General features: G+C 42.7%; 1 protein-coding gene across 1 annotated transcript; it reads right to left on the bottom strand.

The window, feature by feature from the left end:
* Positions 1 to 12,026: 12,026 nt before the first annotated feature.
* On the bottom strand, positions 12,027 to 18,441 carry SNX12 (sorting nexin 12). Its single transcript, XM_060003077.1, has 4 exons — positions 18,148 to 18,441; positions 13,424 to 13,519; positions 12,764 to 12,888; positions 12,027 to 12,354 (listed from the first exon to the last, which is right to left on the bottom strand). Exons 1-4 carry the CDS (start codon positions 18,310 to 18,312, stop codon positions 12,252 to 12,254), a joined length of 489 nt encoding a protein of 162 aa, XP_059859060.1. The 5' UTR covers positions 18,313 to 18,441; the 3' UTR covers positions 12,027 to 12,251.
* Between the last annotated feature and the right edge of the window lie 341 nt (positions 18,442 to 18,782).

Genomic DNA, 18,782 nt, shown 5'->3' with positions numbered 1-18,782 from the left:
GCAGCATTTAATACAGTATTAAATGTAACCCCTTCCTTCCTTCCTTCCTTTCAATAATACTCTATTCCCTTGGTTTTCATGACACCTCACCCTCCTGGTTTTCCTCTTACATCTCTTCCCATTCCTCAGCTTCCTTTGTGAGCTTCTCCCTTCTACCTCGTACTGCCTCTATAATCCAACCAAAGGCAGATAGTATATGACTGGGAAATTATTATGGGAGGGTTACAAATTCTGTTGCGTATAATCCTGCAAGCCTAAAAGATGCTTCTCTACCCACTATGAATCAATATCAAATGAATAAGCATAGCCTTCTGCTGAAGTAACCCACTGTGGTAGGCTAAATAGCCAAAGATGTCCATGTCCTAATCCCCAAAACCTGTGAATATTTTACCTTACATGGCAAGAGACTTTGCAGAAGAAAAAAAACTTTGATGATGTGATTAAGTTAAAGATTTCAGTGATTTAAGTTAAAGTTAGGGAAATTATCCTGGTGGCTTCTACATAATCACAAGGGTCCCTGTAAGTGAAAGAAGGAGGCAGGAGAGTCAGAGAAGGAGATGAAAAGACAGAAGTAGAAGTTGAAGTGGAGATTGCTGGCTTTGAAGATGGAACGGAACCATGAGCCAAGGAATGCGGATATCCTCTAGAAGCTGGAAAAGACAAGGAACGGATTTCCCGGAAAGCCTCCAAAAGGAACACAGCCCTGCCAACACGTTGATTTTAGCCCCGTAAGACCTATTTGGACTTCTGACATCTAGAGCTGTAAGACAATAAATCTGTGCTGTTTTAAGCCATTGAGTTTGTGGTAATTTGTAACAACAGCAATAGGAAACTAATATACCCACTTTAAAAGGAAAAAAAATAGAGGAACAAACTGAATCCTAAGGAAAAGATGGCTGACCCAAAGAAACCTCTTAGGACTTTCTATCATGACAAGAAAAAACTCAAGGAACCTCTTCTCCAGAGTAAGTCTAAAGAGACCACCTGGTGATTTTTCTTCTATCTTGCCTTAAGGGCTGTTTGTCTGGATGGGCTAGGTACTCTCCCACTCCCACCCTCCAAAAGATACCTGGAACTAGGCTGCTTCTTCCCTTCCCTTCATCCCAGATGAGGATTTCTCTAGGAAGATGTTAGCTCACCTATAGACTACCTCTTTCCCAGCATGAGGGTGGAGGCCAGGAAAGAGCCACTGCCATATAGGAAGTTCCCACTGATTGGCAGATGAGAGCTGGGTGTGGGGATGCTGGACTCTGAATAGGATCCTTCTTTACAGGAAATGACCCCCTCATCAGGTGTCCCATTGAATGCAGCCAACTACTAAGGTCAGAAAACATCATGGACAAGACTTCAATTGAGGAACCCTGGAGATTCACAATCCTAAATTCCCTTTATTCTTTGCTGTATTCTCTGCTGTATTCTCATCTATTTTCAAAGATGGTCCTTTGAAAATAAAGAACAAAAAAATATAAGTCACTCACATCATCCACAAAAATAAATCCTAGCTGTATCAAAGATGTAATCAAACACACAGAAACCCCTGTACAAGAAAACACGGAGGAATGTTTATGACCTTGGCATATGGAAGACCTTATTAAACAAAACACAAAAATCAAAAGCCAAAAAACAAAAGATAAATCTGACCTTGAAATTTAAAACTTCTACTCAGGAAAAGATACCATAGGGCTTCCCTGGTGGTGCAGTGGTTGAGAGTCCGCCTGCCGACGCAGGGGACACGGGTTCATGCCCCGGTCCGGGAAGATCCCACATGCCGCAGAGCGGCTGGGCCCGTGAGCCATGGCCGCTGAGCCTGTGCATCCGGAGCCTGTGCTCCACAACAGGAGATGCCACAACAGTGAGAGGCCTGCATACCACAAAAAAAAAAGGAAAAAAAAAAAAGATACCATAAAGTTAAAAGGCAAGAGATTGAGAGAAAATATTTGCAATATATATAAAACAAAGGACTAATATTTTTCTTTATTTATCCTGGATAAGAAAAAGACAAACAATATAGAAAAACAGGTAAAGGATATGAGCAGGCACATCACAGAAAAAATACAAATTGCCAATAAACATATGAATGGATGTTCAACTTCCCTCTTAATCAGAGTACTACAAATAAGCAATGAGATTCTATTTTCTACCTATCATATTGGCAAAATTTAAAGTTTGGTAATATTCAGTGTTGGGAAGAGTAAAAAGAATTGAGACCTCTTACACTCTGCTGGGGGGAGCATAGACTAGTACAGCCACGTTGAAGGGGCATTTGGTAATATCTACTAAGATTACAAATGCATATAGTTTACGATACCACTCCTAGGTATATGCCCTAGAGCAGATGTTCAGATGTTCTCAAAAGGTGGTCCACAGATACCTGGAAGCTCCCAAGATCCTTTCAGGCGGTCTATGAGATTCAAAACTATTTTCATAAAAGTATTAAGATGTATTTGCCTTTTTTACTGTGTTGACATTTGCACTGATGGTGCAAAAGCAAAGGTGGGAGAAATAGAAAAAGCAAAGGTGGGTAAAAGGCAGTAGCACCAAACTGTACTAGTAGTCACTGTATTTTTTCACCACTGCACACTTAAGAATGTCCTTGATGAAGCAGTAAAAATTATTAAATCTCTATTGCTGAGTACATGGCTTTCTAATATTTTACCATGGCTATTCGGACTTGTGTTCTTGGCAGGTATTTTCTCAAAATGGACAAAGTGAACCTGTCACTTCAAGAAAAACAACTGACAATATTCAGTGCTGATAAAATCTGAGCTTTGGAGCAAAAATTAGAACTTTGGAAAACTTGCACCTCCACCATAGGTTTGGCAGCTTTCCAATACTTAACGACTTCTGATGAGAGCAGTGGTGATATGAATGAATGTGATTTTTTGACACTGTGTCAACATTGGAAAGACCTGCATAACTCAGTGAAACCAACATTTTCTAAATTGCCAGTGCAGGGCTTCCCTGGTGGCGCAGTGGTTAAGAATCCTCCTGCCAATGCAGTGGACAAGGGTTCGAGCCCTGGTCCGGGAAGATCCCACATGCCACAGAGCAAATAAGCCAGTGCGCCACAACTACTGAGCCTGCGCTCTAGAGCCCATGAGCCACAACTACTGAGCCCGCGTGCCTAGAACCCATGCTCTCCAACAAGAGAAGCTACCACAGTGAGAAGCCCACACACCACAATGAAGAGTAGCCCCTGCTCGCAGCACGAGAGAAGCCACCACAATGAGAAGCCCGCACACCACAATGAAGGGTAGCCCCCGCTCGCAGCAACCAGAGAAAGCCCGCGCACAGCAATGAAGACCCAACGCAGCCAAAGATAAATAAATAAATGAATTTATTTTTTAAAAAAAAAAACTCTTCAGCAAAAATAAATAAATTGCCAGTGCATGTTATAAAATCATGCACCCGATAAAAGATCTATTAAAGTACAGGGTAGACTAATGGATTTTTTTTTTTTTTTTTTTTTTTTTTTTTTTTTTTTTTTTTTTGCTGTACGCGGGCCTCTCACTGCTGTGGCCTCTCCTGCTGCGGAGCACAGGCTCCAGACGCGCAGGCTCAGTGGCCATGGCCCACGGGCCCAGCCGCTCCGCGGCATGCGGGATCTTCCCGGACCGGGGCACGAACCCGTGTCCCCTGCCTCGGCAGGCGGACTCTCAACCACTGTGCCACCAGGGAAGCCCAGACTAATGGATTTTAATGCAACAAAATATGAAAAGTTGACTGATACGGTTTCAAAATCCACATTAATCTTTAAAAATGTAATCTTTAAGAAACTACCACTTGTTGAGGATTGATGTAGTATGAAAGAATATCCACAATTATCTGAAAAGGCTATTAAAATACTGCTTGTTTTTCTAATTACATCTGTGATATACTTCAACCAAAACATCATAATAGATCAAATACAGAAGCAGATATGAACATCCAGATGTTTCATATTAACTCTATTAAAGAGACTTGCAAAAAATGTAACACAATTTTACTGTTCTAATTTTTTTTGCTTTGGCAAAGTTATTTTTCATCTAAAAATATTTATGCTAACATGTAATGGGCTTATTGCTGTTATTTTTAATGAAAAATTTTAAATTCTCACTATTAATTTCTAATACATTGAATAGTGATAGATATAAACCCACATAAATTCTCTTAGGAGTGTAAAGGGGTCCTGACATCAAAAAGTTTGAGAACAGGGCTTCCCTGGTGGCACAGTGTTTGAGAGTCTGCCTGCCGATGCAGGGGACGAGGGTTCGTGCCCCGGTCTGGGAGGACCCCACGTGCCGCGAAGCGGCTGGGCCCATGAGCCATGGCCGCTGAGCCTGTGCGTCCGGAGCCTGGGCTCCGCAGCGGGGGAGGCCACAGAGGTGAGAGGCCCGCGTACCGCAAAAAAAAAAAAAAAAAGTTTGAGAACCACTTCCCGAGAGAAACTCTGACAAAAAAGTCATGTCAGGAATGTTCATAGCAGGACTGCTTGTAAAAGCAAAAAAATTGGAAAAATCTAGTAGTCTATCGATAAGGAATGGTTAAATAAACCATTTAGTAGCCATTCTATGGTGTATTATGCCACATTTTTTTAAAGTGAAGTAAATCTTGATGTAGTGAAATTAAAATGTTTCCAAAACATTTAATGAAAAACTTTCAGGATATGTACAGTATGGTATACTTTTTGTAGAAATAAAGACACGACACGTTTTCTTAAAGAAAAAAACCTGGAAGGCTACCAGGATACATACCAAACTGCTGACCTTTGGGAAGGGGAAGAGGACTAGGATTGTGGGTAATGGCCAGTGTGTACTTTAGCACTATCCTTGTATAATGTTTTGAGGGTTTTTTCCCCCCCAAGGAAAATGTACTAGTGTAATTAAAAATTATTGGGGAAAAGGAATAAAGCAACGAGGTCAGGTCCATTGACACTGAGAAAGAAAGTGCACTGGCTCTGAATCCAGGCTGAGAGGGCCAGTGTATTTGCTGCAGGGCTTCTGGAGCTGATGAGTCTAGGAAGAAGCGACGAGGGGTGAAATCAGGTGACGGAGGGAATGGATGGCTCAAACGGTGGTGACCGCCTGGATGGCGGAACTTTCTGAGTCAGGCACCTCCTGCTCCCTTCCTGGGATTAATTCAAAGGCCTTCACCGCCACACAGCCCAGCCTCTCCCGCTTCCGGCGTCACAAACCTCTTCCTGTTGCCAGCAAATTCTTGCCCCAGTCCGGGTCCCCGACCCCCACTCCCTGGGCCGCATCAGAGGAAGAGCTCCGGGCTGGCGGTGGTGGAAGGAGCCCTGCAGGCTAAGGCATGGCCCCGCTAAGTGCTATACATGGAGACTACAGCCAGAGTCGCGGCGGCACACCCGGAGACACTCTAAGACGCCGAAGCGTGACAGGGCCCGGGGTGATGGGGTGGGGTGGGGATTAGAGGGTAGCTAGGTTGCGGGGTGCAGGCAATTACCAAACAAGCCGAAGGAGGTCCGAGGCAACCCCGCCGACTCTTCCAAGTGCCGAGAGGAAGGCTTTGCTTTCGAAAGCAGCGCCACAGGGTCCCCATTGGTCTTCCATTCCAGCCAACCAGCAGGTCTCCCTATGGCCCACCCCCTCGATTAAGAAGCCAATCAGAGGAGAGTATGTGCCTCCCGTTGCGTAAGACCAACTAAAAGTTTGCTCATTTCTGACTGACGTGTGGGTAGCCAACCAGAAGAGCCAAGGCCTGGTAAGTCGGCTTCCTATTTCAGTCGCCGTCTCGATCTACGTCACTGTCCTTGTCCCGTCCCTACCTGTAATCTAAGGTTTGGATCTGGGAGAAATAACCGAAAAGGAGATCCAAGCTGGAGGAATCGTGGCCCAAGAGGCAAAGTGATATCTCCCTGAGTTTCCAAGAAGGTTGGCCCTGAGGTCAGATGAGCCTGTGGTTGAGCTGTCAGTGCTGCTCTGGGACTGGCCTCAACGAGTGCCAACCTGAGAAAAGTATTGGTCATGAGAATGCCTCAGATACGTTGCTTTGCCACTGGGCTAGTTGTTTCATTTCCCCCAAATTTAGGTGGGAAGAAGGCTAGGAACATCCAGGGCCTTTAATTGAGATTATTGGTTTTTCTATAGCGAGGAGTGTAGGGATACTCAATTAGCAGTAATAAATACTGCTTCTAGAACAACTAAAATGAAATGTGTGGAGAAATTTTTGAAAACCTGGTAGTGGTATCATTACAACTAAATATGCCAGAAAATGCAAATTAAAACTAAGAAATACCACTTCCACCAACTAGTTTGGATAATTATGAATTGTTTAATATTCTTCCACTTTTGGCAAAAAAACTACTTATAGGGAAACAGGGATTTCTCCACTTTTGGGAAGAAACAGAAATTCTCATTTGCTGTAAGTGGGAATCTAAACGGCACTTTTTTTTTTTTTTTTTGCGGTACGCGGGCCTCTCACTGTTGTGGCCTCTTCCGTTGCGGAGCACAGGCTCCGGACGCGCAGGCTCAGCAGCCATGGCTCACGGGCCCAGCCGCTCCGCGACATGTGGGATCTTCCCGGACCGGGGCACGAACCCGTGTCCCCTGCATCGGCAGGCGGACCCTCAACCACTGCGCCACTGAAGCCCTAAACGGCACTTTTTAAGAAAGTAGCTTAGTAGTACGTATCAAAATCTAAAATGCACACATCCTTTGACCCAGGAATTCCTTCTCTCAAAATCTATCCTACAGAAACACTTAAAACACACGAGCAAGGTTATATGCAGCGTTACTTATAATAGTGACTGATGATACAACTACACTATGAAATGTTATTTAAAAAAATGAGGTAAATTTCCATGTACTAATGTGAGAGGAAGTCCACACTATATTACAAAGTGATAAAGTTGCAAAATACTACATAAAATATCCCATTGTTTTCAAAAAACTATATATTCGATGATTGTATATGTGTGTATGAATATACGTATATATTCATATACATATATTTGTGCATAGAAAAAAGTCTAGGAAAACACATACCAAATTAAGTTATTCTTGAGGAATGGGAATAGGATTAGGGAATAAGGAGAAATCTCACTTTCTACATAGTTATGTTTTGTTTCAATTTTGTCAATTAGCATTAATTACTTTTGAACTTTATCACAATAAAACATTTTAACAAAATAGGCACTTTTATAATCAGATCAAGTTATAATTTATAATACTGTAATTTTCTGTAATCAGATAAGTTATAATTTTGTAATCAGATCGTTATAATTTATATATTTTAAATCAGATCAAGTTATAATTTATATATTTTGTAATCAGATCAAGTTATAATTTATATATTTTAAATAAGAATAATTACATATAGTTATGAGGTGACTATTTCATTAAAAAATTTCGGCTAGGGACTTCCCTGGTGGTCCAGTGGTTAAGACTCTGCCCTTCTACTGCGGGGGCGCAGGTTCGATCCCTGGTTGGGGAACTAAGATCCTGCATGCTGTGTGGCCAAAAAATATTTTTTTTAATTTAAAAAAAATAATAAATAAAAATTTCAGCTAGAAGACCTATGATAAAATTAGGGCAGCTGTAAATCAAATCACCACGGAGATTCAATGGGGGTACTCATGATTTGACACAACAAGATATAGGCAAACAAAATCTAATCAGGATAAGTGAAGAGTCTTTCATTTCTGGGAGAGAAAACTAACTGCACTACAGCAAACTCCATCACACAGGGAAATTGTGCTTTCACCTTTTTGGTGGCATCACCTCCAGGGTTTCTCAACTCCTTGGCAAGGGTCAGAAATCATAAGCATTAGAGATTTAAGATAACTCAGATATCATTTAGTCAAATCCCCTCACTTTAAAGCTGAGAAAACAGGCCCAGAGTGGTGAAGCAATTTGCCTAAGGAGCTATAGCCAGCTAATAGCATAGCCAGCTCCAGAACCCAGGTTTCTATTCCAGGCCTATTACTCTTTCTACTACTTTTCAGATTTTCCTGAGTCTTTATTCTGATGACGTATTAGGGAATATTTTTTAAGTCTTATGAATATCAGACATCCCTATATTTAAATTTTAGAAAATGCATAGCAAAATAAAAAAGTATATCCCTCTACTAGCACAGATGATCAAAAGTTGACTGTATCTGGATGAAAGAAATTATTGGCATAACAATTTTCTTGAAAAGTAATGCATAAATTTCTGTGAATCTAACTATTTTACTGTTCACTTAAGAACTACTGTTTTATCCAATTTCTGATTGTTCTTCAATTGGCAGTGCCTCTTAATCCTTTACCTTCAGTTTCTCTACATTAAGTAGTTGTTGATCTATATACAAACACTTAAAACCACCATAGGAAGCACCTATTTAAAGAAACCCTGTCATGATTTAAAGAATCCTTTATTCTGTATAATGTGAATAATTACCCCCATTTTGTCTGTTTTGTAAGGAATGACTTTTCTGTTCTCAATAGCAGAGACAGACAGATAGATAGACAGGTAGACAGACAGACAGGAGGGAGAGAGAAAATAAAAGTAAAATAGGGAACAATTTTTTTTGTACAAGGCAAGAAAACAGATAAGAAGAATGAGGGGTGGTGGGTGGTCGGGAAGGGAGTGGCAGAGAACCACAAGCTAAATTAGTCACAAAGTGTTTACATTTTAAAAGTAAACTTGAACACTGTGAAGTATAAATGGACTAACAACCACCTAAACTTCAGGGTATAATTAAAGTGGTGTCCAGTTTTAGACTCTATGACTTAGGGACATATGAGGACCTTGGAGAGATTTAAGAATAATAAAGATAAAAGGGTTAAAAATGAGTGAAGTGAGGAAAACTTAGAACTGTTATTGTGTCTAAGAAGAGAAGACCAGAGATGACTCAACAGTCCTCAAGGATGGGAAGAAATATCCATTTCAGTGAGCAGCTGGTCTGCATTTCCAAAGCAAAAAAGTAATTTTACTTAAATTATTACAGCATGTATTTGAAGATGGAAGTGGCTTAAATAGGACACCTCATCCAACAAAAACTCCAGAGAAGCCTGAATGCTGTCCACCTCTTCCACCCTTTACTAGCTCAACTCATCTCAAAGAATGGTTCAAAGGGTGGATAAGGCATCTGTGGAATGTGAGGATTTAGACTTCTTTTGGTTGTAGCTACTATGTTCAAAAATTTTTGTTAGTCTCTGTCCCCCAGGTCCCAGTGAAAGGTTGAGCTGCTTTCTGTGCTATGGATAAAGGGGATTAATTAGTAGCAAATACCTAGATGCATGCATAAACTTGAATTCCTTATAAAAGTATGCTTCTCCTTCTCAGTGTTGATGGGCTTGGATTTGGGGTTCTTTCAGGACCGTTACATTTGACTCCAAAGAGGGAATTTACCTGATATTAAAAAAGTTTAGACAACTAACTAGATGCATCTGGACCTTTTATTTTGTCTCTAGCATTTTTTTGTCTTGTTTAGATATCTCCTGAACTAAAGTATAAGAAGTATAAGGTCTTTGAAGAAAGAGAATGTAATCATTTTATTTTACCTCAAGCACCCCGCCCCATCACAGCCCAGCTTAATATTTTATTTTACAGCTGCTTTTTCTAGTTATTCTCTATTCATTCTCCAACACTGCTGCCTGTGAAGGTTGCATTTCTCTTATTACTCTTCCTTTCTCTTATCTCACAGAAACAGCTATTCTTCCCTATCCTCTCATATATCTTTAGTCATCTAATTCCTGAACTACCAAAACCTCTTAACTTCTTCAATTCAGCCCCCACTCTTCTACTTGTACCCAAATACCATTGTTAAGTCATCTTAATTCATAATGTTTTGACCACATCACGTTCTATACCTTCTTTCCACACTCAACTACATGATTAAAACTACCTTTGACTCCCCAAATGTCAAGATTCCTACCTAACCTCTCATCACAAACCTTTCCCAAAACCCACTTTGTGGATGAAGCCATTTCAGAATCTACTGGTCAAGTGAAAATATCCATCCATCAAAAATTCTCAGAGTTCACTCACCTTTCTGCCTGCATCAAATCTATGTGTAAGAAAAACAGCTCAATTGAGGTAAAAAGCCTATGAAAGAAATAGTGTTTGTAAGGGGTGTGAGGGTGTGTCGGAGGATAAGCGTATGCACAAACGTATTTATGTACACAGATAGCATATACATATACCTATACACACACACACAATAAATATATTTTGCCCAAATTAGCACACACCCACAAGCTTAAAAACCAAATCTACTAAATCTGACCCAAACCACAGTTACTGAGACCTATGGCTACTTCCTGCAAGCAGATGCATTACCTCTGTGACAAAGTCAATTGCATGTTGCAAGAAAGATAGGTAAATACTGCTACAGGCAGCTAGGATTCTGCTTTTTTTAAAATTTAAATGTAAAAATTACTTATCACTTCAGGACATTGACCATGTTGTATAATTTCTGCACAATATCCAGAATATCCTAGAAACTAAAAAGTACTAAATTTACAACTTAAGCAGGAAAACAGAGGCTTGCTTCACAGTGGTTTAATATGAACAGAGTTGAATATGACATTGTCTGACAGAAGAATGAACATTTTGCTGAATAAAAGCCCCGAGTCAGGATATATACACAGCAGAAATGGGGCCTCAGGCTCTCAGCACTTGTGCACAATGAAAGGAGGAATCTTTTTTAAAAAAAAAGTCAATAACAGAGGATACAAATGAAAAAGGCAGCAACAACACCAACACTGGGAAGGTGGGAAAGGGAGCAGAGCCTCACTCTAGGGGCTGCTCAGCCCCTGGCACAGGCCCGGCAGCTGAAGAGCTGATCTGTGTCAGGGAACTTCAACATTTAGATGGACTCCAAACCCCATATCAAAATCCAATCCTAATCTCTCCGATCAGGGTCTTGTCAGAATCAGTAATCCTTTTCCTCAGGACCCTATATAAAGAATTCCAGTCCTTCCATGATAGGGTGTGTAAGCAAAGAGCCCCACTTTTGACCTGACACCAGAGTTAACCTGCTCCCATCCCACCACCTGGGACAGATATCGGGCCCCAGCAAACAAACCACTACATCCCAGACAGAAGCCCAGGAAAGTCACCAGCCTCAAGAAGCTGCCTCAGACTCTAAGTTTTAAGAAATCTATACCCAGGTGCTAACCCTAGCTCAGCTTCCGGGGAGAATGCTGGGGTTCCATGGGAAACAAGTGCAGGCAGTTCAATAACCCTGTGACCAAGCTGGGGAGGGCAGCGACAACTCTTGCCCCTAAGCCCCATCAATAGCTCAAAGTGCTTAGGAGAAGTCAGAGACTGTGTGGTTTGTTCATGTGTTTTCTGTCTCGTGGCAGCACTAAATGGGATGGGGGGAAGGGAGAATGGAAGGAAGAGAGTGGTGATGCCCTTCCCTACCACTGGGAGGTACCTAGAAAATGATCCACTCCCACCCTTCAGGGAGTTACCTGGCAGTGGTGAGTTTCCCCTAGCCCTCAAGCCTCCAAATCTGCAAAGCTAACCCATAAAAGTAGCAAGGGCTTGGGGAGGGAGAACTGCCGGCCCAGCCCATTCTGACTCACCTGCTGGTGAGCGAGAATAGGCAGCCAGAGCGGGGAGCCACAAAGGAAAGGGGCTAGGCAACAGGAGCTCCCCAACTGCCCTATGGCTTTCTTCTGACTCTGAAGCAGCCATGATGATGGGCCTAGAAAACCCACACACCTTGCTCCACACAACAGACTGCTTAGACTCTAGAATTACTGCCATGAAAAGCAACAAGGGAGAGAGAAAGTACAACAAAAGAAACTCTTGAGAAAACTGGGAACGGGCCTAGAGAAAACGAGAGCTTTTCGGTCTCTGCCACCTTCCCCACAAGGAAAAAAGTTCATGCAGGTAGGAAAGGCAGGGTCTTTCCCTGCTCAGTGTTCCTGGTTAAACCTAAGAGTAAGAAAAATCCCCTGGACTTGCAGCATCAGTATGTACCCAAGTGCCCCACCAGCACAAGACCCGCCCCCCGCAAGGTTAGCCTTCTGGCATGGGTAAATGCCCAAGAAATTGCCTTCCAGTCCAATCCCCCCACCCACCCCCCAACCCCAAGCAAAGGGCATCTGCCTGTGGTTTCCCACCTCTCCTCAGAGGAGAAGATCCTAGCAGAGTGCCCATGGTATAGTCAGGTACCAAGGAACACAATGCCAGACAGTCTATCAGGCCAGGGGATGGAGAGCCAACTTCAGATCAAAGAGAGAGAGAGAGAGGCTTAGTGTAAAAACCAATGTCATTTCAGCAGGAAAGTAGAGGGCAAGTGGTGAGAGGGGCTCCTACTGGCGCACCTTCCCAGGGACGTAGTTCCTGTCAATTGCCTCCTCCTGCAGGAACATGTGTAGGCAGCGTTCGTTCTGAGCCAGTGGGTGCCCAGCAATTCTATAAAGAGACCAAGACGGTTATCAGTTGTATTTGGGATCAGAGAGAATTTGCAGAGGGACAGGGCTGTGGATGTGGACAGGGGAAGAAGGGCAAAGTCAGCCCTGAAGTTCAAGCAAGTAGAGGACAGCAGCAGGGTACCACTTCAACCCTAATATTGCAGAAGGGAAGGGGATAGAGGTGTAAGGTGGGGGAAATCCCTAGACACATCCAACATGCAGCGCTTTCTCAGGCCCTGAGGTACAGGATCGGAATTCTGCTCAAAGGAATGGAGTTTTACTGTCCAGTGAGCCCAGCACACAATCGGCACCACATCATATTACCCATTACAAAAGAGGAAAGAGACGAAACATATAGAAAGACCAAAATGGCAAAAGTAGCAAAAGGAATCCCCAGGAACTTGGCTTACTTGTTAATAAACTGTTCGAGGCCCTGCCTCCTTTCTTCAATAAAGGACTCCTCAAAGATCCCTTCATCTCCTCGAAAAGGGAGCTGCCGCTTCAAGGCTTTCCCAGGCAGTGGTGGTACTACAATCTGTAGGCAGACGCAAAATATCAGTCACACGGGAGAGCACAGAGACGGAATAAGGTGGTAAAGCACTACACACTTCATTTCCTATTAGGCATAGGGTCCATCCTATGCCATAGTTCAGCAACTTGCAAGAACTGAGGTTATAAGAACAGTCAGGGGGTGGCTCAGGTCAAAAATTAATCCAGTTCTGTTTCTGTGGGAGGACAGGTTTACCATCTCAAAAGAAAGGAAGTAAACTCCAAATATTCTTCACTTTCTTTGACAGTCCACTACCATCCAAAAATTTAGCTACACTTTCCATTTTTAGCACCTAAAGGAATTAAGTTGTATGACTTTTCTAGCCACTAAGTCAACTAATAGTTTTTCTTTACAATTTCTCCTGAACTTACCACTTTCAAGTTTCAAAGGGTATCACCCAGATCCAATATATTGGGATTTGGTAGACAGAGTGTGTTCACCCTCTCTGTTGCCTTCAAGATTTTATAAACCTATGCAGATCTCCTCTCTCAAGGGTGCCACACAGGAAACAGGGCCATACCTTACTATCTCGCTCCAGCTCATTTTTTAGCCACTCGAAGTCACTGTAGCGCCGTCGTACACAGGACTCCTTCAGCTTGAAGATAGGTAGGTTTGTCTACAGGGAAGAAAGAATGTGAGAGAAGAGAGATGGTAAGAAATGTCAGCCTGTGATGGCCACCTATCGCAACCACTTGGACAGGTCCTAAGAAAGAAACAGCTCCTATGGACCATGTTCCTAGAACCCTTTCAAAACACCACCAGGTGAATACCAATCCTTACCACATCCAGCCTTGTCACAGGTGGTGATTAGAAGTCCCTTGCTGCTTAGAATTTATCCTACAAATAGACTTGAAGTTGTACATAAATATGTATGTACAAAGGTTTTCACTGAATTTTCTCATTTGTAATAATAATAAATGTCCATCAACAGATAACTGATTAAATAAATTATAGTACACTTGTACAGTGGAATACAACTATGAAAAGAATACAAAAGATATATATGTCCCAGTATGGAAAGATATCAAGCATTAAAATCAAGGCACACGACAGTATATACAGCCTGCCTCTATTTGTTTTTAAAAGGGATATGTATATGTATATATATTTATGAATTAAATATTTATGAAAAATACTGATAACAATGATTGACTTTGGAGAATAAGACTAGACAACTGGAATGGGTAGGTCACATTTTTCATTGTGCAATTTGAATTTATCATATGCATGCATTACATTTTCAGTTGAAAAGTGAATTTAAGTTCCCTGGAAAGAACAAGAGATAAGCACCTCCAAAGTATGCTTTCCTCTGCTTTTCCTGTCCAAATCCTCTCCATTCTACAAGCCCAGCTCAAGTCCCACTTCATCCAGGAAATCTGTCCTGACAACACCAGTTTAATTTATTGGTCTCCCTCTCCTCTGAACTCCTATGACACACAGACTTTAGTACTGCCTGACACACCACTGTTTCAAGCATTATGTTAGTCTTGCTACCTAACTAAATTATAATTTCACTGAAATCGGGAGCCATGACTACTGCTGCATCTCCCTAAATGCAGATTATGCAAGTTACTCAGTAAATACTCAGTTGATTAATAGTGGCCCTATGTATATCTGTTTACCCTTTCCTTATCCAGAAAGTGCAGCAGAAATAGCACTTACATTAAGTTGGCTTACCATGGCTCGCTCCCTGATATAAATCGGCTTATTCCCACATCTTAATCACTGAGAATTTTCCCAAGGCTCCAATGGCAACAGGAACCTCCGACAAACAAAAAGCCCTGATCCTCACTCCTATCTACAAGTTCTAAGTAGAAATGGCCAAATGTATTAATACTGGCTATATTTCCCACCAGTCAATTCAAATCAGTAGATGGGAAAAAAGGGAGCTAGTTTCTCTCCTTTCTCCACAGCTAACTCAGAGCAGGTAAAGAGCATTGGAGCTATGCTAGAGCTTCACACATTCCTCACTATGTCATGCTTTGTAGTCCTCAAGTCTGGAAACTGTCTTTTCAGGATCTAGCTCTAGGTATAGGGCATCAAAAGCCAAATAACTGGCCAACTTACATTAGTTACAACTCTACTCAGGATCAAGGTCCCAGGAATGTCAATGGGTTGAAGTGGAGTGAGATATATGTAAAGTAATATCTTATTACCTAAACTATTTTCTAGAAGAATAAATAAGAAAATGGAAACAGTGGTTTCTTCAGAAAGGGGAACCTCTGTAAGGCAGAGGGAGAGAGGGAGACTTCATTTTTAAGTACAGTTGACACTTGAACAACACAGGTTTGAACCGCATGGGTCCACTTATACACAGATTTTTTTCAATAACTATAGTATATCATTTTTATACCTTTTGAATTTTGTACCATGTGCACGTATTACCTATTCACAATAAGCCATTATAGAGAACATTCTCAGAATCCTGCACAAAGTATATATGTGTATCAAATCATCACATTCTATACCTCAAACCTACACAAAGTTATCTGTCAATTATATCTCAATAAAGCTGAGAGTAAAAATAATCATTCAAGAAAAAAAGCCCTTCAGTATCATGAGATTCCAGGTTTCCACCAGAGTTCATTACAAATACTGTGATCCTCAAACAGTAGAACCTTAACCAGTAGGCCTTTACAGAAGCCAACAGAAGGATCTAAGAAAAGAAAAAAAGTGCTGAGTAGATTCTTCCAAGACACAGCAAAACCACCCACTGCCATTTTGTGAACTTCCTCCTTTGACTTACAAAAATGCTATTCTTTCCCCACCCCCACAGGATGGTGACAGTAACGGCCTTTCATCTCAGCACCTAGCCATCTAAGGAAGGGGATACTATGTACTAGGATACTCTCTCAACTCCAACCTACAAATTATATGAGGGAGACACGATCGTGTAGTACAGCATATAGAGTCCTTTGGCTCTGATCAACACAAAATCAAGGGAAAGGGGAGAAAGAAGCAAAGTTCAAGTCCACAGGACAACTGACATTTGAAAAGTTCCATACATATCTTGTTAAGCCACCAGAATACCTCTCCAGACTCCTTATTTCTTGGGGTGGGTACTCCTTCCCTGAGCTATTATACAAAGAAACAAGGCAGTGCCATCTACTTCTACCATACACAATGCTTAATTCCCAAAGCCCATTCTCTTGAGTCTCATGCTCCCTATAATGCCTACCGTGATCAGTCACTTAAATTAGCAATTTCAAACCAAATGGTTTCACCAATTTTCCCCAAAACAGAGTTCAACAAAAATATTAAAAGCCTATATGGCCATACAAAATTAACATAAATACAAATTAACTCAAACCCACAGAATTAGGAACTGCCATCAAGCCTATCATCAATCACTATACAATTAGTAATTGTGGAAAAGACTGATGAAAAACTTAGTGGGTTAAAAAAAGATTTTGCACACTAAAGTTTTGCAACTAAGCATTGCCAAAGAGACTAAAGTGTAGTGGAAAGAGTATGGTGGGCTTTGGAGTCAGACGGACCTGGGTTCAAATCTCAACCATGACACTTATTAGCTATGTGTACTTGGGCAAATTACTTAAACTGCATTCCTCCTCAGTTTTCTATCTGTAAAATGGTGTTTTTGTAAGGATTTAGAAACTAAAACCTAGTTCAGTGCCTGGCACACAGTAGGCACTAGATGAACAATTCCTGTTTTATTAGAATGCCTGAAGTAGAGAACAATTCCATTCATAATCCCTACAGCTCTTGGGTAATACATCAAGACAATGTCTCCAAAACCCCACAGCAGAGAGTTCTTACACTGAACAAGTTATGCCCAGGATTCCTCAGGTAATTAAGTTCTCTGCCATTAACAGTTCCCAGCTTTCATCATATTTTGAGGGCTCTAATGTCCATTCTTCCCCAAAGAGATGATTTCAAACAGTTCTTATATAGACAAGTTTTTCTCATTTTTTTCTATTCGCGTTTCTTTCTTCAGTTTGGACTTTGCCAAACTTGGAATTTGGAGATCATCGCTTCTTAATTAGGTTTCAAAGCCCAGGTGGGAGAGCACACTCTCTCATTCAATTCATTCATTCAAAAATAAAAGCACATACACTCTTTTAGGTCTTCAAATGCTGTTTGAGCAGCATGCTGTCCATAGAGAATATTCTGGCCCTCTAGTCTGAGAAGAAAACATAAGGAAAATTAGGAAATGGCTCTCAAACTTTTTTGCTTGTAACCACTTCAATGGGGCCAAAGAAACTGCAAACCATGTACTCTGCACATTCCATCCTTGCATCGTGGACTAAGAACTAGAGAATAAAGTCCTCTGTAATGCACACTGGAAGAAACCACTCCTGGGGCAGTCCTGAAATGTCATATATTAAAGTTAACTACAGACTAGGGACTAATATAATGAATCCAAAAGGTTAATCTAGAGCAGAAAGAGCAAATGGCCATTCATACACAGAAATGCCAAATGAGAGCCAGTAAATATTGAAATAAATATTCTGGATACTTCAAATCTAAAGGGTCAGCCCAGGATGAGGGTAGCGACTGACAATCCGCCAATCCGAGTGCAAGGTCAGGTTTTCCAGTGAGCATGTAGTACCTGAGAAAACTTAAGCATTAAACACTTCTCTCCTTCAGATGTTAATTCTACACAAGTCTGGGAAGCACTCAGTCTCAAGGAGACTCCCCTTCTTATTTCTGCTCCACCAAGCCCACTGTCCTGTCTCCCGTTCCTGGAATCTCTCTTCCCTTTAATCTAGGCTTTGCTCAACTCCATCATTCACGGAGACCTCATTAAGAAGAAGCTCCTCTGGGCCTTCCTGTCCCCCTTCTTCAGACTGACTTCCCACAACCTAGTTTAGTTATGGGACCCTGCAGCATATCGCCTTGGCTCTCCATCCCCCAGCCCTCTTCCACTCCTCCTTCCCTCCTTCTGTCGCTACAGTCCTGATTCCTATTTCCTGGGATTCCTCACTCTAATCCTCTCCATCCTTCCCCACCGTCTCCAGCCATGCTTCACTTCTTGCTCATGGGTACTTGTTTTCCCTCACGCCGGTCCGATGTCCCCCCTCAGGAGTTTTCTGTATCCTCGGGCCACAACCGAGTGGGCAGACCTCTCTGCAAACCTATTAAGCCCCTAACCCCCAAATGACCCCTCCAGCGTCTTCTCCACCGTTGGCCGTCCCTATGGCAGCCTCACCCCCCGCCCACCCCCGCCCTCCCCGCCCAGTCGCCCGGTCCTCCCTCAGCTGTCTCCCTCACCCCGTGACTCACCCGCATGCGAACCTCATAGGTGGTGAAGCGCGCGCGGCCCACGCCCACCGTCTGTGGGTTAAAGATGTCGATCTCCAGGAAGTTACTTGGCGGCCCGTAAGCGTCGGTCAGGTCCTGCGGCTTCGAGTTAAGGCGCCGAGTGTCAGCTACTGCCGTGTCCGACATCTTTCCGAAGGAGAGACCGGGACCGGGGAAGGGGGGATGGGGGACAGAGACCGAAGGCAGGAGCGCGCACGGCCCCTCCCGCTTGCAAAATAACCAGCCAACCCACAGACTGCGGCGCCGCGCACGCGCGCCCACGCACGCACGCGCGCACGCGCACGCCGTCGCGGCCCGGGGCCCGGCACCCTGAATAGAGGCGAAGCGGACGGCTGGAAGTCCTGTACCGAGGAGGCGTCATTCAGACTTCCGGGCAGTGTTTGTGGCCGCCCCGGAACCTGCGTCTCCAATACGCACTCCCAGTATCCTAGGAAGCACTACAGGGGAGATCCGCCAATCGCTGCTCCTCAAGCCAAGAAATTGTCTTATACTGTGCATCAATCAGCAGTGGGCACTGCCCCGCAAGCTAGGACCGTACAGTGATAGGCCGAAGCCCCGTGACCTGAATAAGTCCTGGTTTTGCGCGAAAATAGAAT

Source organism: Delphinus delphis, chromosome X, assembly GCF_949987515.2.
Source record: "Delphinus delphis chromosome X, mDelDel1.2, whole genome shotgun sequence".
Lineage (NCBI taxonomy): Eukaryota > Metazoa > Chordata > Mammalia > Artiodactyla > Delphinidae > Delphinus > Delphinus delphis.
This window is presented reverse-complemented; position numbering and strand designations above follow the sequence as displayed.

Bases quoted from the DNA above. Each gene is read 5' to 3' on its own strand.
- SNX12 (XM_060003077.1), bottom strand. From the start codon at position 18,312: ATGTCGGACACGGCAGTAGCTGACACTCGGCGCCTTAACTCGAAGCCG. The intron at 13,520-18,147 runs GTGAGTCACGGG...TCTTCCCTGTAG, and splicing joins CCTATGAGGTTCGCATGCGG to ACAAACCTACCTATCTTCAA. The intron at 12,355-12,763 runs GTAAGCCAAGTT...GTCTCTTTATAG, and splicing joins CTCGAACAGTTTATTAACAA to AATTGCTGGGCACCCACTGG.